This window comes from Eucyclogobius newberryi, unplaced genomic scaffold (genome assembly GCF_026437365.1).
Source record: "Eucyclogobius newberryi isolate DKJ021-1_F unplaced genomic scaffold, fEucNew1.0.hap1 SCAF_12, whole genome shotgun sequence".
Classification (NCBI taxonomy): Eukaryota; Metazoa; Chordata; class Actinopteri; order Gobiiformes; family Gobiidae; genus Eucyclogobius; species Eucyclogobius newberryi.
In genome coordinates this window covers 21,907,848-21,923,626 of record NW_027315746.1, presented here as the reverse complement: position 1 = coordinate 21,923,626, position 15,779 = coordinate 21,907,848, and the positions used below count along the sequence as shown (strand labels likewise).

Here is a 15,779-nt window from a genome sequence, read left to right as displayed (position 1 = left end):
TTTGACTGTAAATAAATGATAAAATACTTTTAATGTGCGTAAATTACATCATTTCTAGGATATAATATTTATTAAAATGCATCTGCAATTACAACTGTGATAACCGGTGTCACATACATACGTTGTGTTTCTGAGGCGATGGACAGATAAAGTGACAGTGATTTGGGACACGAACACTACAGAGCTTTGACACTAGGTGGCGCCCTGGAGCGCAGAGGAGGCACATGAGAACAGATCAACCTGCCCTTTCCGAAGCTCATAAACCCGGAATAAATGGCGGCGAAGTGGCTACGTTTTTCGCTCCTTTTGCTGGGCTTTCTCTCGCTTTACCATGCCACGTCTGGAGACGGCAGTGGCGTGAAAAAGATGAAGATGCAATTCGCCACAGGCCCGCTTCTCAAGTTTCAAATTTGGTAAGAGAATTAGGCTTACTCTGACGAGTCATCGCTGACTAGCCTCACTTGTGCTAACAGTACGGGCCTGTGAACGCAGGGCGCTAGCGGCTAACAGAATGTGCTCACGTTTACATAAACGTCACTGCTGTCAAAAAGGCTAATTCAATATATATTGATTCATATGAGAGCGCTTTAATTTTCCAGTTCAACCCTGTCTCTTTTTGTTAAAATCTTAAAAATCCAATAGTTTGCTGTTGACTAATGCTAAAGCGCACGCAGGGGCACGATATTTATGTTATTAAGGCTATTTAAACGTACCTTATTTAGGGCTGGGATTCACAGCTCGTGATGCGGGATTCGCGATTTTGCAATGAATTGATCTATTGCACATGACATTGTGTGAAACATCATAGAACCCAGTACATTTTGAATAGAATATGAATACACACATTTTAATCATCAAAACAGTGAATACGTCAAGTTCCCCCCCCCCCCCCCCGAAACAAGTAAAACTATTTTAGAGCTTACTCTAAGTATTTGTGAGAAACAGCAGCCCACAATATCAATACGGTTTCACCAAATTTAGTATGACAACATAGCAATGTTTTTGTATTGTAGCACACTGTGATATCCATGGATTGACCTAGAAACAGTCCTTTATGTGTTTTTGATCATTTGATGGCCATCATGACTTTAAGTATGAACTTCTTGTGTATCGTAATATCCTTTTTGTCTTTCCTTTAGCATTTCCTGAGGGTACAAGCGGGTGTTTGAGGAGTATACGCAGGCATTATACCAGCGCTACCCAGACATCCGCATTGAAGGGGATAACTATCTTCCCATTCCCCTCTATAGGTAAGACATTGTTTAGAATCTGTAGAATAGGCCAGTGGAAATATTTGTCATTTCGAGGACACTAACACTAGAATCAAACAATATTTTCTGTCTTGCACCCGACTCAGAGACAAGTTCCTATGTTTGCAAACTGTGTTCACTAAATGGCTATAAGCCTTTTCTGATTCTGATTTGTGTAACATTAGAAGGTCTTTGTTTTAGATATAGTTGCAGACATAGTCACACATTACCATCTGCTTGATGCTCTGCCTTAACAGCCTAAGTATTTAAAGGCGTTGTCCACTGTCCTGTCTCAAACAGTTCTTTGGTTAAACCGGTTTTAATGGTTCATACTGAATATTGAATGTTGTGTTCTTTCAGGCACGTGGCTTCTTTCTTCTCCATGTTCAAACTGCTTGTGATTGGAATGATCATCATTGGCAAGGATCCATTTGCTCTTTTTGGGATGCCAGCCCCAGGCTTTTGGGAGTGGGGTCAGACAAACAAGGTAAAGTTGTTGGGTTTTCACTGAACACGTCAAGCAAATATTTGAGTAATTACGGTATGATTGAGTTGCACAAACTTTATTGGAAATATATTGCCCACAGCAACAGTTGAAGCCCCTGAGGCTTCATTAGCAGTTATTCACTCTGTTGGCTGGTTGTTTGTGCTTTTAAATTCCCAGAGCCTTGTTTAAGCAAAGAACAATTGCATTGCAGTTTTTACTACGGTTCTCTTGGACTGTAGAATTTGGTGCTTCCATCTAAATGTTTTCTTTTTGTGCAGTTACACTTTAACCGCACTGACCTTTACTCTCAACTCTAAGTCTGTTTGAAGTGTTTTTGCGTTAGACTGGATTCTAAGCCTATACGTAAACTGAAATCTCTCTAAATGTTACTTTCTTCCAGATATATGCTTGTATGATGGTGTTCTTCTTCAGCAATATGATAGAGAACCAGTTAATGTCTACAGGAGCTTTTGAGATCACACTAAATGGTGAGTATAGTGTGTAGAGACACATGATACTTCTGTAGCTATGATTAACTCCTGTGTAATGTTGCATTTGATTTTCTCCTCATATAGATGTTCCAGTATGGTCCAAACTAGAGTCTGGTCACCTGCCCTCCATGCAGCAGCTTGTACAAATCCTAGATAATGAGATGAAGATGAATGTTCACATGGACACAAAATCCCATCATCATTCTTAACACACTCTTTGCTTTGAGGCTGCAACCCCTTCTATGTAGGCGTGCGTCTTTCTGTATGTCCACTTATCATGGCATAATGTTCCAACCATAGCATTCCCTTCTAGGTTTTGAGGTGGGATTCTGACTGAGCTGTGAGGTGATGTTTATGAAGGTCTGCGCTGAAGGCAGCTCGACTGTTAGCGCCGACTGGATGCCCCATCACGTTCACTGTGCTCTGTTAGATGTCCTGCCGCTAACGCCAGAGGGGGGTCATTCCCTTGTGAAATTATCTACTTCCATGCAGTTTTCATCCACAAAATCAGTGGTATCACAGACATTTAACATCTTTAACCTTTTGCTTAAATTTGATCAGAGTAAATTTAACTGTATTTGTACCATTGAGCCATGTGTAGAGATTTAATTTTATTAATACATTGTGTAGCTTAGCTCCAAAATGTAAAAATGTGTTGTCAATGTTGTTTCAAACTAAAATTTCGTTCAGAAATCCCTTCTTTAATTCTGAATAATTTTTATATTGACATGATGAAGCTATGACGATTAATAAAACATAATTTAACAAACACTGCTATGACTGGTTTATATATCGGAGTGCATGCTTTAACCATCTGGTCAACTCACCGGTAATGTCATCAGGAAGACTAAAGCCTCTGTGCTGATTTAATTAGTCAAGACAATAGAGATTAGGCAGTAATGGACAAGACTGCTGCTACTGCCCACCTACATGATGGCAAAATGGATGACATGTTAAATGCAATTCCTGTGCCATTATTAAAAACTACATATTCAATGACGAGAGTTAAAAAAATGTATTACTGGTATTTTAAAACCTTGATATGATATAGCTGTTATTTGTCCCTGTAATCAGCCTTTTGTAGATTAACATTATGGTTTAATTTGAGTATTAAAACATTTTGTAAATGTGTATTACAAAATGAGTGAGTTTTAATTGGCGCAGTTCCGTTTATAGACTATAAAGGAGAAACATACCAATTAAAAAAAATATTTTAATGATATATAACACGTGGCTACCCTGTACATGGGAAACTACATCTCATTTACATTACTTCCAGCTGTTAATGCTGCTGTACTCGGATGAATTCCTCGAGGCAGCTTTGGAGAAAGTTGCTGTCATCTTCACTCATTTGGAACTTTTCACCAGCTTTTAACAGTGTTTGAGCCAAGAGTTTGAGGCGAGGAGAGAGTGCAGCATTTGGCAGAAAGGGATGGGAAGGTGTGCTCATGAATCGATTAATCTTTTGAATGAGTAATGTTGTCTTGATTCTGAATGCCAATGCCAACAGTTCCTCTCTTGCAAATTTTGAAGGAGTTTCTACATCTTTACAGTTGCCCTTAAACATCAAACATACATTATACACATTGAATATTATATATACACATGTAATATTCTATCAGGTGATAATTTTAAGACACATACCTTCTGACAGCAGGCCCCTACATTGAATTTAGCCTGTCTGCTATTTGCCAGAAAGGATACAAAAACCTGTTGCTGTCTCAGTATCCTAACTCCGATACTTTTGTTGATGAACAGGAAGATGGGCTTGACAGTTATACCCAATTTGTGCCATGTCCATCTGCGGACTCTAGCGCCTTCTGGATCCAAACATTTGCCCCCGTATTTGTCGACAATCAGCCTACCCTACCACAAGAAAATGTCATTTATTTGTCTAATAAGTCAATGTTAAATTGATTTCTGTACCATATGTTCCCATTTGTGTGGTAACAAGTGCCTCTGCCATCCGACTGGAACAGAGCTCTCATTGGCTGACCAGGGACATCATCATAAACTATGCAGACTCTTCCATGTGCTTTGGTAACTATGACAAGGATAGCCAAGAGTCCTGAGGGATAGCTGCCAAAAAGGTCAAGGTGTATGAACCGCAAGCGTCATTGTAAAGACAGTTTACACATTTTGGTTGGTTGGATACAAAACTTGGGCCGATCCATCATCCAGGACTGAAAGGAATTTGAGACCATCAGTATAATACTTAGTCACAGAGCCACGTCCTTCCTTTAATAACAATAAAAAATGCACTTTAAAGGTATATTCATATGTACTCTGTTTTAATTGGTGATTTATAGCTCACCTGATAATGGCACAAGCCAAAATTAAGTGGCTTATGGTCACAAATGGAGACAGAAAACTCAATTTGACTGAAGTTTGCACCTAGAAAATGTGCCCTTCTTTTGCTTTCATTGTCAGGAAGCTTGACGCAGCTTCCTTCTGGAAGACAGGACAGTCGGACAATCCTGGCATTTGATCCTGGAACAACTGAGCACAACAAAATAAATATTTTATAATAAACTAATGTTCTGTACTGTTCTTTACTTCAATGACCCACCATTGTCTAATACAGGCTTTTCGATCAAATAATCCTCAAAAAGTCTTGGTTCAGATTTATCCCTGTACAAATGCATACAAAATTATTAGTTTTGATTTTTAGCTAATTTGATATATATTATAGAGGTTTTTAAGTCAATCTTATTACTCATTTTTTGAATCCATCAAAAATATGCTGAGTCCTGTGTCCTTCCTTCTGCACACCAATTCTGTGGTTGCACTGTTGTCATCTTCTGATAGAATATCTTCAGATTTTTCTTCCGACACATTTCTCATATTTAGCAATAACCTGTATTGCTGCTTCCATTGCTCACAGCAAAACAACAACTCATCCTGAAATGTTAAGTAACAGTAAATTGGTTATAAATGTATAATACTATTTACATCTATTTGTCCTCTCACCTTCAAACCATACACACATATTTCATCCAGTGAAGGTGACACTGCTTTTCCACAATATTCACATTTTATTTGATATCCAGTTGGGGATTCCACCTTTAACAAGTAGGAAAACAGTATTTAAAAGTATAATCTGTATTTAGCCTACTCACCAACAGTGTCCCAGCACCTCTGTGTCAAATACCAGCTCGTGGTCTGCAGATTCCCTCATATACTTCAAAATTCCAGCAACTCTGGCAACATGGCTCGGCAGGACAACTAACTGGTGAGAGTCATCTTGATTCATTTTAACAATCTACAAACAGTAGGCACTTAAGTTGAAAAAAAAAAAAAAGATTTGATCAACTCTCCAACTTTTATGAGAAAAAGAAGGAATTGTGTCCCGATTGCCATCCACTGTTCTGTCTATAATAAAGGAAAAGTAATGTCATATATCTTTCTAATACTTACATAATCCAGCCTTGCCACTTGTAGTAATTTTGTTAATACCAACTGAAATAGCACAAAAAGACAAATTAATTATACTATACAACCAAGCTTGCTCAAAGTTGATTAGTGAAATGAATGCAGAATAGTTATGTTGGTATCGCCAGTAACCATGGGGATGTTTGTTTTGGGCTGCTATAGTGCAACTGGTTATGCTGCTGGGAGCAAGTTTGGCTTTCCAAACAGACAGCTGACATATTGTTTTGCACATTTAAATTATGATTGAGTATTAATTTATTTTATTTATGTCGAAGTGCACATGACAGGCTGGACTACACTTTTAATTAAAACAAATGGAATACGATTTTACAAAGATTTTACAAAAGATAAATATGTTTTCCCCCAGTTTGGCAATTGTAGGGAAGTTTATAATGTTACTTTCTGGTTGAACATGGCCAGTAAATATGACATAGATAAGAGGTAATTCCGCAACCAGATTGATCAAAATCCACTGAAATCATACAATAGTTATGATTTGACAAATTACACCTGATAACACATTTAGTTAAACTGTAAAAAATCTATGCGTAAATTGCGTGCATTTTTGATGGAATGACACTTTTTGATGACATAGGTTGTGGTATTTTGTTGTAGAAGGATCAGCTCTACTTGTCTTTACCAACTTGTATTTGACAGTTTCTTCACAAACTGGAACTTGACAGCTTAAAAACGATAACAATTATTTATCACAGAGAATAACCCACCAAAATAAGTAATAATTTTAAAAAAATAGGCCCTTGCTTGTACAGGACTCCTTGGGAAGTTACCATTGACCACATCTCTCCACAAGAGGGCAATATAGGGCGGTTTCCCTTTATAATTTTAATTTTCATTCGTTTACAGAGTAGCCATTGTCGCTAATGTTTGCAACTTTTTCTAATCCACACAATAACAAAAAAATATTCTTAAAATAATTAAAACGCAGTAAATAAATCAACACATTATTCAACGGATGGGACCATGGGCGTGTCCACCAGGTGCTGCCACTCTTGCCACTGATGAGGACTTGTTTCTGATTGGCCGTGAGAGCGCGTGCTTCTTCTGTGTCCAGAAATGGCTCCTTTAATAAACAACACCTTCCCAGATCAAAGGCACCTACAAGATGCTGCGGAAACGAGTGTTCAAGTGCGTGACTGTTTACCTGGTTACTGCCCTTTTACTTGCTTTCCACTTGACGCAAACAGAATCCTCTATCTTGAGAAAAACCCAAAGACCCGGGCGGAAAGAAGCGAGTGGTATAATTCGAGAAGGAATCATCGTGTTTGGAAAAGGCCCCAAAAACGCTTCTTTGGATAATGACGGTGCTTACCAGGCCGACTTTGCTGGTAATGCGTGGTGAATTTTGTTTCTTGTCGTGTTTGCTTCTTCTGATGATTCTTGTGTGCTTTGCCTCGCAGGATTCCACTCAGGAAAGCCTTTGGATCTTAAAGAAGCCCAGTGGAAGCGCATGTTCCCTTCGCTGCAGTGTGGATCGGATCAGATGAAATTCAGAGCGGTTGGATCACCTGTCAAGTTCTTTGCACTGGACAAGCGTAAGTGTCCATAACGCGCACATTTCCTCATTTGGTTGTGATGCTTTAAACTGATCTTGTCTGTCATAGAGCCTCCTTTGCCTTTGTCCCATGTGCCTTCCACCTGTGGCTACAACATGCAGAGAAATCCCTTTGGCCTTGTTATGAACGTCCCCTATCATGGATGCCATGTTTACCAAGAGGTAAATAGTAACTACAGATTTAGATAAAATGTAGACTACACTTTTAGGAGATACTAAAGATGCTCCTGTTTTTAGGGTGGAAACTATAATCTTCCACTGCTTTGGAATGGAATCCCAGTGTCCCTAAAGTGCCCCAAACCTCAAGATGGCTCTGCAAGTTCTTCTCCGCAAGTCCCTGCTCTCCCTCAAGTGCCTACAGGTTTTCCTTATTATCACCATCTTTGGAATCCGCTGCTCCAAGGGCCGACTACTACTACTACTACTGCTCCACCGCAGTATGATCCAGCTCAATGGAACGCTTACCTCTCCTATCTGCAACAGCTGCAAACTAACCAAGGCCAGTCCACTACTACTACTACTGCTCCACCACAAGATCCAGCTCTCTGGACCGCTTACCTCTCCTATCTGCAACAGCTGCACACTAACCAGGGCCAGTCCAATACTGCGCCTCAAGACCCAGTCCCTCAGGTACACCACTATCCGCCTCACTATATGTTCCCATATTATATCCACCACTACAACCAACTGCATTACAAGCCCAAAGAACCTGCTACAACTTCTGCCCCAAATGTTCCTCAAAACCCCCAGGGATCTCTTTTTGGCTCATTCTACAAGCATCCCTGGATGTATGGGCAACAAACTGCAGCGGCCACTTTAACCGACCAATTCAACCCAGGCCCGTTTCCCTTCGACCCTTACCTGTACTCGCAATACATGGGCCAAGCCTCTGAAGGTGCACCAGCTACTACTTCTGCACCGTCTGGTTATTCTTGGTACAGCCAAAGTATGAATATGCCATGGTGGCTCCAAGGGAAATTTCCTACAGCAGAGCTGACGAATGCAGCTTCACCCAAGCCTCAGTACGGCCAGGTCCCTGTGTGGTATTATATGCAGCATACTACACCAGCCCCGACAACCACACCTCCAGGGCAAATGCTTTTTAATCCTCTTGAGGTTTCTAAACTGCAGCACAATTTCCCCATGCAAAAATAAAAATTGAGAAATCAGAATTTTAATTGTCTGTGTGCTTTCATTGGTAAATCTTTTTGAAGATGATCTAGTACAAATGATTAAGCACTTCCATTGTCAGATGTTCCAGCGTTAAAATTTTAAATACTGTAATTCCTTGTGCAATAAAGTAGTGAACTATTTTAGTAAAAACAGGTGCTACTTGAGGCAGAATGTTGACGCCATATAATGTAGTTTACCCCTTTTATGATCTACTGGAGTGCATGTTTTTATTGAGCATTTTGGTAGACGTGTACTGTATCTAGGGCTGCAACAAATTGATAAACTATTACAGAAAGAGTTGCCAAGTAATTGAAATAAGTCAATACAGACTGAAACGTGACATGATCTGAGGAAATGGGTTTCAATATCTTTAGGGGGGGTTAGTTGGCTCGAGGACTTCATTCGACAAGACCATTTCGGATGAAGAGAAGGGACTCGAAACTCGTGTGTGCTGCTGCCCCAACCGATCCACCACCAGGCAGAATCCTGCTTTGTTTTGTGGCCTGTTTCCCACAACAACGATGCATTTTAGAGCTTCAGTATTAAGGAGTTTTACCATTTGTCTCGTACATTTCATGAATGAACTTGTAGATGAAGTGACAAGTCAATTAATTTTAGACCTGACATTTCTATCTGGTATACTTCGATTCATGAAATGTAAATTTTTAAAAGGACTTTGTACAATTTTGACAGAGCACTAGAATTGTTTTTGGAAAATGCTATGTTTTGTTTCTTGGGCATTTTAGCAATTTGAAATAATAAACTGGGTCTGGGAGAAAATGAATGGAGTTTAAAGTGTGAGGGTTAAATACATATAGCATAATGTAATGGTCCTAAAAATGACCCTACAGTGGGCAAATGTGGAAAATAATGCCTTGCTCTATGGCAGGTCATAAAGGGTTTTAATATTAAGGCTCGCAAACATAAACAAAGTTGTGCCCGTCTTGTCTCGTGTAACGCGTTTTAACCTTGCTCCCTTTTAATAAGTGTTTTTATTTTTTATGTACATGGACAAGCGCTAAAAACAATGCTTGACACATCTTCAACCCACTGAGCAAATCCAACCTGGAGTAATCAAAGTCTACCGTAGTGACCCTGACTTACCGGTCAGATGGGTAAAATGACCCTTTAACATGGATAGTGGCTTGAATATTATGTAGTAGCCCATGCATAGACACCCCATTCTGTCTCCTCTTGTAAATCTTCTGCTCAGTACTCTTCCTCTGGGCGCCCCGTGATGATGACACACATCCACACGGCTCTTCACACTTCACTGCCTCTAAGCTGCACGTGACACAGACACTGCTGTCTTTGAAAAGGACCACTGTGCAGTGGTGGTCGTCCTCTTTCCCTATAAAGCGTCTTCTGTCATCCTTGACCCGGTTAAAATTATGTAGGACACTGGAAGTTACAGACTTTTAATACAGCTGGGACTCTGGCCTCTGCCCTGTTGAAATACACACTGTCTGAATCAGAGGTAAGCATGTTTATCTGGTTTACATTGTGAATAGTAGTAATATTATCGTTCTCTCATATAATCCATGTGTTTTTTTTTTGTTTATAGGAAGTACAATGTTCTGGATCAGACTTGAGAATGGATCACAATCTCAATAGGTGATTTATTTTGAAAAATATGATATATTTATCTCCAACTATAACACATTAACATTGTTTTCCTCCACTCTAGCAGTGAGCGTTTCTCCCCTCCATCCATCCTCTGTCTTTATGGAGGACTATGATGTGGACATGGAAGAGGGGGATGCATGTTTTGTGATGAAGGCTAAACCACCCAAACCCTGGTGGATGGACTGTGGGGAGGACAGTGACACACAGCACCGGAGCAGCACACGGGATCGCATGGTCAACAGTCGCAGTTGGGCCGAGGAGCTTCAGGACATCATTGCACAGGCCCGAACGGAGGACTCTCGTGGCGAAGGGAGAACCAGGCGCTCCAGCATTTCAGTGAGTGATGGCGTCCGAACCTTTATAAACAGAGATGTCTAATTGAATACATATCAGACCTGCCATTATTGGGATTACAACTTGAGCATTGGTCATTCTGAGCAACGCTAATCTATTTATATCCACATTGGGGGTTGTGTCATTATGGCCTTCACTGAAGCAAAAAAGATTGAAAATGTTATGCAAAACGAGCCCATAGTATGCTGAATTCAAGACGGGACAGTTCTTGGTATACAGATGAGTGCTTAGAATCATCTCGTGAAAAGGCAGAACAGATATGAAAATAAAGTTGCTTAAGGCCAAAGAAATTATGCAGACCCCATTTTCAAATTCAGCACATGCCCTAACACATAAATTGAACATATTGAAGAAGCTGCTACTGATCAGACCTATAATCGTTTTGTTTTGTTGTGTTGCGTGTCATCTATCAAGCTATGTTCAGCCCAGCCTTGTAGCTATTGCCATCATCATTCATCTTAACACTAATTGCCCTAGTTCCCGTAAGCCTCCGCCTGCTGCTGCTGCCTCTCTTCTGCTTTCATTTCTTCCACTTATGGTTTTCTATATTACAAATACATAGCTGAATGCACAGTATATGTAGGACCATAAGGAGACGATGCATATCTAGATGCAGTGTCATTTGTACCTCGGCTCCGTCTCCCACTACTCGGGCTCCCCCGCCTCCTCCTCTCGCGGCCCCCCTCCCTCTTTGGCTCTCCTGCACGCAGATGCAGTAACTGAGTGTGCCTCCTGGGTCTCGATTCACTGCAGTGCAAAGAAAAAGGGCAGGACGGCTGTTTTCGTGCGATGCGCTGAAGGATGGTGCACCAGGAGAAACGCGTCTATCAGGTCTGTGGACACATAGATTTACAGACGTTATAGTGGAATGAGATGTAGCTCATGGGGAAGGAGGAGAATGACTTCAGTTACGTGTGATGGGTATCCATCATGGCCGCGCTGCTGTAGATAAAGATCAGCCATACAGGGGGAACAGTCATTTGTAGGTGTGGGTGTGTCATGACTGGTTTCAGATTTGAGGTTTCATTTGATATAAAGCTATTCGAGGATTTAATAAGTGAATGATGCCAGCAGTTTCTGAGAATAGAAATAATTCATGCATTACAGTTCATTCCCTCTTTGGTTTGGTAAGAACATGTCTGTTTAGGATTGCAAATAATGTGATATTTGGGACAGGAGAAAAGCAGAGCCCTGAATTGGAGTTGTTGATTTCATTACACTAATGTATTCTGTGTGAATCGAGAACTTGCCACTAACATCCGAGGTTTTATACAGAAAATACCAATTGGAAGTGTTCCCTAAATAGTAGTAGTAATAGTACTAAATGGAGATTGGTACTACAATCTCTTATTCTGTTTTATTTACATGAAAATAATGATATAATAATAATGAAAAGTGCAGCATGACGTGGGGATTGCTAGCATGATCTATATTAAGGCCAGAATTCCGGTTTGTGCTGTTCTTGAAATAAAGTCTGCCATTATGTCTGCAATTTAATACTTTAGGGTAATGTTTCAGAAAGATTTAATGTAGAGGATATCAAATTAATGTGGCATAATGTGACATTCATCTTTTGCCTATCTATGGAATCTATTTTTGCTCACAGCTTTTATCTTCCTCTTCACAAGCAGGTGCGCTGCTATTTTGGTAGACACGGCCTATTTCTAACGACTGCATTTAATATCAATACACACTGCAGCAGAAACAAAAAAGACAAGGTGGCAGAGAAAAGGACACAGAAGATGAATACTGACTAAAGTGATTTTTCTTACTTGTCAGGCCCAGAGAAATGAGAGGGAGTCCATCAGACAGAAACTTGCCCTTGGCAGTTTCTATGACGACGAGCCCATCATCTACACCAGCAGCTGCAGTAAAAATGGACCATCCTCCCGGTGAGTACGTTCTCTCTGGTCAGATTAACTCCAGAAACATGCAATCAATTGTCATTCAACTAGATGTGTGTCAAAGTCAGCTGACAACAAATTCTTCTTGTAAAGGTTATTTAAAATGTGTGTTTATTTATTTATATATATATATATATATATATATATATATATATATAATATATATATATATATATATATATATATATATTATATATATATATATATATATATATATATTATATATATATATATATTATATATATATAATATAATATAATATATATATATATATATATTATATATATTTTATATATATATATATAAAATATATATATTACATACACATATATATATATATATATATATATATATATATATGTATACATACACACATATATATATACATACATATACATATACATACACACATATATATATATACACACACATATATATATATATATATATATATATATATATATATATATATATATATATATATGAAATTACCATTATGCACAGGGTTAGAGCTGTGAAGAAATTTGTAAAGAAACACAGTATATTACAGTTATAAATGGAAGAAAAGCCTTTTAAGAATGTTATATTCTTAAACAAACATGTTAAACAAATTATGACCCACTGGAAATTCCATCAATCAATTTCAAGTTACCCAGTTTGAAATCATCTATGTGTGAAATGGGCAGAATGTGAAAACCTGGCACAGCAAATGTGGTCAGACTTCACTTTAAAACCATTTTTCCTCATAACTCTTTATTTTCAACGTAGTTTCTTTACACGCCAAGTCTCATTTGAGAGTTGCTGTATATGTGAGATTGATATTTCAGATTGCCGAGGCTTTCTCGTTTAATTTGATTCCCTCCCCACGATCCATATATGGGACAGTTGCATTACATCAGAACTAAGCTGTGTAACCAAAGTCACACTCCTATGCTTTATTTTCAACAGAGTTAGCTGGTTCTTTCTCTTTGGGCGGGTGTTTATTGACACCCCCATCCCACTTGTGGCTAGTTTGAGGAAATGTGTGCGCCTGTGGTCTGATACAGCTGAAACAAGAAGTACACCCTTATATGTCAGTGTCTACAGTCATACACATGCACCGCTGTTATATGACCTCTGTAAAGGATAAGGTGATTATGTGATGGTTCAGGGCTGGGCGTTCTGGAAAAGCATGTGTATGAAATTAGTGATAAAGTAATTATTGTTCATAATAATAGTAGTTAGTAGTTAATAGTTTTAGTAGTGTGCATTGTGCAGTGACATCTCTCATGCATCCCAGTAGTAAGAGACTGTCACATAATTGTCTTTCTGTAAATCAATAAACAACATGCTTGTATTGTGTTCTTCCATCAGTCGGCAAAGTGCTGTGAATCTGCAGGTTTGCTTCGTCAATGACAGCAGCAGCGACAAGGACAGTGATGCTGAGGACAGTAGGACCGAGACTAGCCTCGATACTCCTCTGTCACCTGTGGTAACAAAACCTCTCCATAACATAACTCTAGCTATATATTACAATTATTTATCATGTTAGTTAAGTAAAGAGCTTTTTTCTTGCAAAGTAGGTAAAGAAATTGTATCTAAATATTATCTTTGTACAAATGCAGTCAATCAAACAGTATATTACAGGATTAGTATTGTTACTATTATTACACACTCTTGTTGTACATCTTACTGTTCAGAGCAAGCAGAGCTCCTCTTTATCAGACCGGGACACAACAGAGGAAGACTCTGACCCTTTAGATGACTGTGGGGGGTTCTGGAGGGTGCAGCGCAGGCTCCAGGAGGAGGCCCGGGTGGCTCTGGCCCTGGCGCGGCCCATGGCTCGAATGCAGGTGGAAGTTGAAAGGCAGATCCAGCTTCATCGGAGGTCACCTGTGGCCGACCTGGTGAGTCAAACAAACAATTACTACATTATATATGAATCAGCGTTTCTGTAGAAATATTATGGTTAGTTATTATTATTGGTGTTTTATAAGGAAGTAAATAGGTAAATCATTGGCCTTTAATAGATTAAATAGAATTTCTTTAACAACCTGATTTGTAATAGAAGGTCAGTCTTTGTCATTAAGTGGTTGAGTAAGTGGTCATGAAAAGCCCAAAAGTCAACTGAACAGTAAATCTGAATGTGTCTGAGAAGGCTTCTATGAACCTTTTGGCTTTGTATTTGTTTCCAGCTTCCCAATCTTCCTCACGTTAGCGAAGGCCTAATGAAGAGGACTCTGAGGCGAGGGGACATGAGGGACATGAATCTCGGACAACTGCAAGTCATCACTAATGACTTACACTCTCAGGTCCAGAGTGAGTTCAAGCGTAAAAGCATATTAACTAAGACATTAGTTTTAATGAATGAACACAGGCTAAAACATTGAACCCATTTTATTTTGTGGTACAATGTAGGCCTAAATGAGGAGCTTGTGCAGCTGCTGCTCTTGAGGGATGAACTTCATGTGGAGCAAGATGCTATGCTCGTCGACATTGAAGACCTTACCAGGTAAACTGAACGTCTATCTGAACTTACAAAACATGTTTCTTTTACAGAAAATGTAATCTTTGTGTTTTTTTAATAGGCATGCTCATACCCATTATCGACTTCAGGCAGAGAAAGCAATGTCAAAATAAGAGCCCTGTTCTAGTTTCCTGCACGGCACCGCCATTCCACATGGACTGCCACCTATGTTACTAATGACTCCATCTGTGCTGACTGTCCTTAGAGAAATAAGTGCATAATACTTTTGGAAAACACACTGCTGTATTACTGGATATGACTGAAGAAAGGAGATGTGTGCGTTGTCCAGAAAAAAGATTATCTTCCTTTCGCAGCATGAACAACCACTGTGTATAGAATAGGCCAGATCACTTAATCCTAACAACCCCATCTTCAGTTTAAATTAACATGGTCTTTGTTTGAACTTCTACAGCCATTGTTGTCAAGGAATTGAATGAAGTAATATTAAGAACAAGAAATATATTGCATACATACAGTATACTAACATGGCCACACAAAATTATATTTATATACTGTATTTGTAGTTATCAGCCCGTTTCACTTTGCTGCTCTAACACGGCAGCAGCTTTATCAAGGACAGTTGGAATTTAACACAGGACTGCTTCACATCAAATGTTTAGAGATGAACTAATGTATCAACATGTTTCATTATGTACTCCACATTGTACGGTTTCATGTAGAGGGATGAATAATAAAAAGTGGAGACCGCTTTACGTCAAAAATATGCAATCGATTTTGCTCAAGTTTACAAAGGAGATATGTTTATGTACATGAAAACATAAAAAGACATTTATTTGTCAATACATATTTATGGACACGTGTGCATATGTAAACGTTTATAAAAGATGAAGGGTACACCTTGTTTAGTTAGGTTTTCACTCTCGCTTTTTACCACAGATGTCTTTATATGCTTTGTCAGTGGTTGTAAAAAAAATAATAAAAGTCTGTGAACTTAATATACACTACGTAATGTGTGAGTAATG

At 39.0% G+C, this 15,779-nt stretch overlaps 3 protein-coding genes and 1 long non-coding RNA gene across 5 annotated transcripts; 3 read left to right on the top strand and 1 right to left on the bottom strand.

The window, feature by feature from the left end:
* Window positions 1–232: 232 nt before the first annotated feature.
* On the top strand, window positions 233–2,999 carry LOC140356485 (thioredoxin reductase-like selenoprotein T1a). The gene is made up of 6 exons (XM_072441452.1): window positions 233–413; window positions 1,140–1,250; window positions 1,611–1,737; window positions 2,138–2,225; window positions 2,313–2,472; window positions 2,542–2,999. The coding sequence occupies exons 1-5, from the start codon at window positions 274–276 to the stop codon at window positions 2,435–2,437; spliced, it is 591 nt and encodes a 196-aa protein (XP_072297553.1). The 5' UTR covers window positions 233–273; the 3' UTR covers window positions 2,438–2,472; window positions 2,542–2,999.
* An 858-nt stretch (window positions 3,000–3,857) lies between these two features.
* On the bottom strand, window positions 3,858–4,711 carry LOC140355740 (uncharacterized). The gene is made up of 4 exons (XR_011926018.1): window positions 4,543–4,711; window positions 4,384–4,466; window positions 4,155–4,307; window positions 3,858–4,089 (listed from the first exon to the last, which is right to left on the bottom strand). It is a non-coding gene; the product is annotated as an uncharacterized lncRNA (long non-coding RNA).
* A 2,035-nt stretch (window positions 4,712–6,746) lies between these two features.
* LOC140355840 (uncharacterized) lies at window positions 6,747–9,998 on the top strand. Its single transcript, XM_072440483.1, has 5 exons — window positions 6,747–7,006; window positions 7,079–7,213; window positions 7,283–7,395; window positions 7,471–8,276; window positions 9,971–9,998. Exons 1-5 carry the CDS (start codon window positions 6,784–6,786, stop codon window positions 9,996–9,998), a joined length of 1,305 nt encoding a protein of 434 aa, XP_072296584.1. The 5' UTR covers window positions 6,747–6,783.
* A 95-nt stretch (window positions 9,999–10,093) lies between these two features.
* On the top strand, window positions 10,094–15,743 carry LOC140356484 (schwannomin-interacting protein 1-like). Of its 2 annotated transcripts, none has more exons than XM_072441450.1 (7): window positions 10,094–10,368; window positions 12,166–12,278; window positions 13,644–13,761; window positions 13,970–14,176; window positions 14,465–14,588; window positions 14,688–14,781; window positions 14,858–15,743. In XM_072441450.1, exons 1-7 carry the CDS (start codon window positions 10,132–10,134, stop codon window positions 14,907–14,909), a joined length of 945 nt encoding a protein of 314 aa, XP_072297551.1. In that variant the 5' UTR covers window positions 10,094–10,131; the 3' UTR covers window positions 14,910–15,743. The 2 variants fall into 2 exon arrangements, with proteins under 2 accessions (XP_072297551.1, XP_072297552.1); XM_072441451.1 differs by lacking the exon at window positions 10,094–10,368 and adding an exon at window positions 11,097–11,217.
* The last annotated feature ends 36 nt before the right edge of the window (window positions 15,744–15,779 follow it).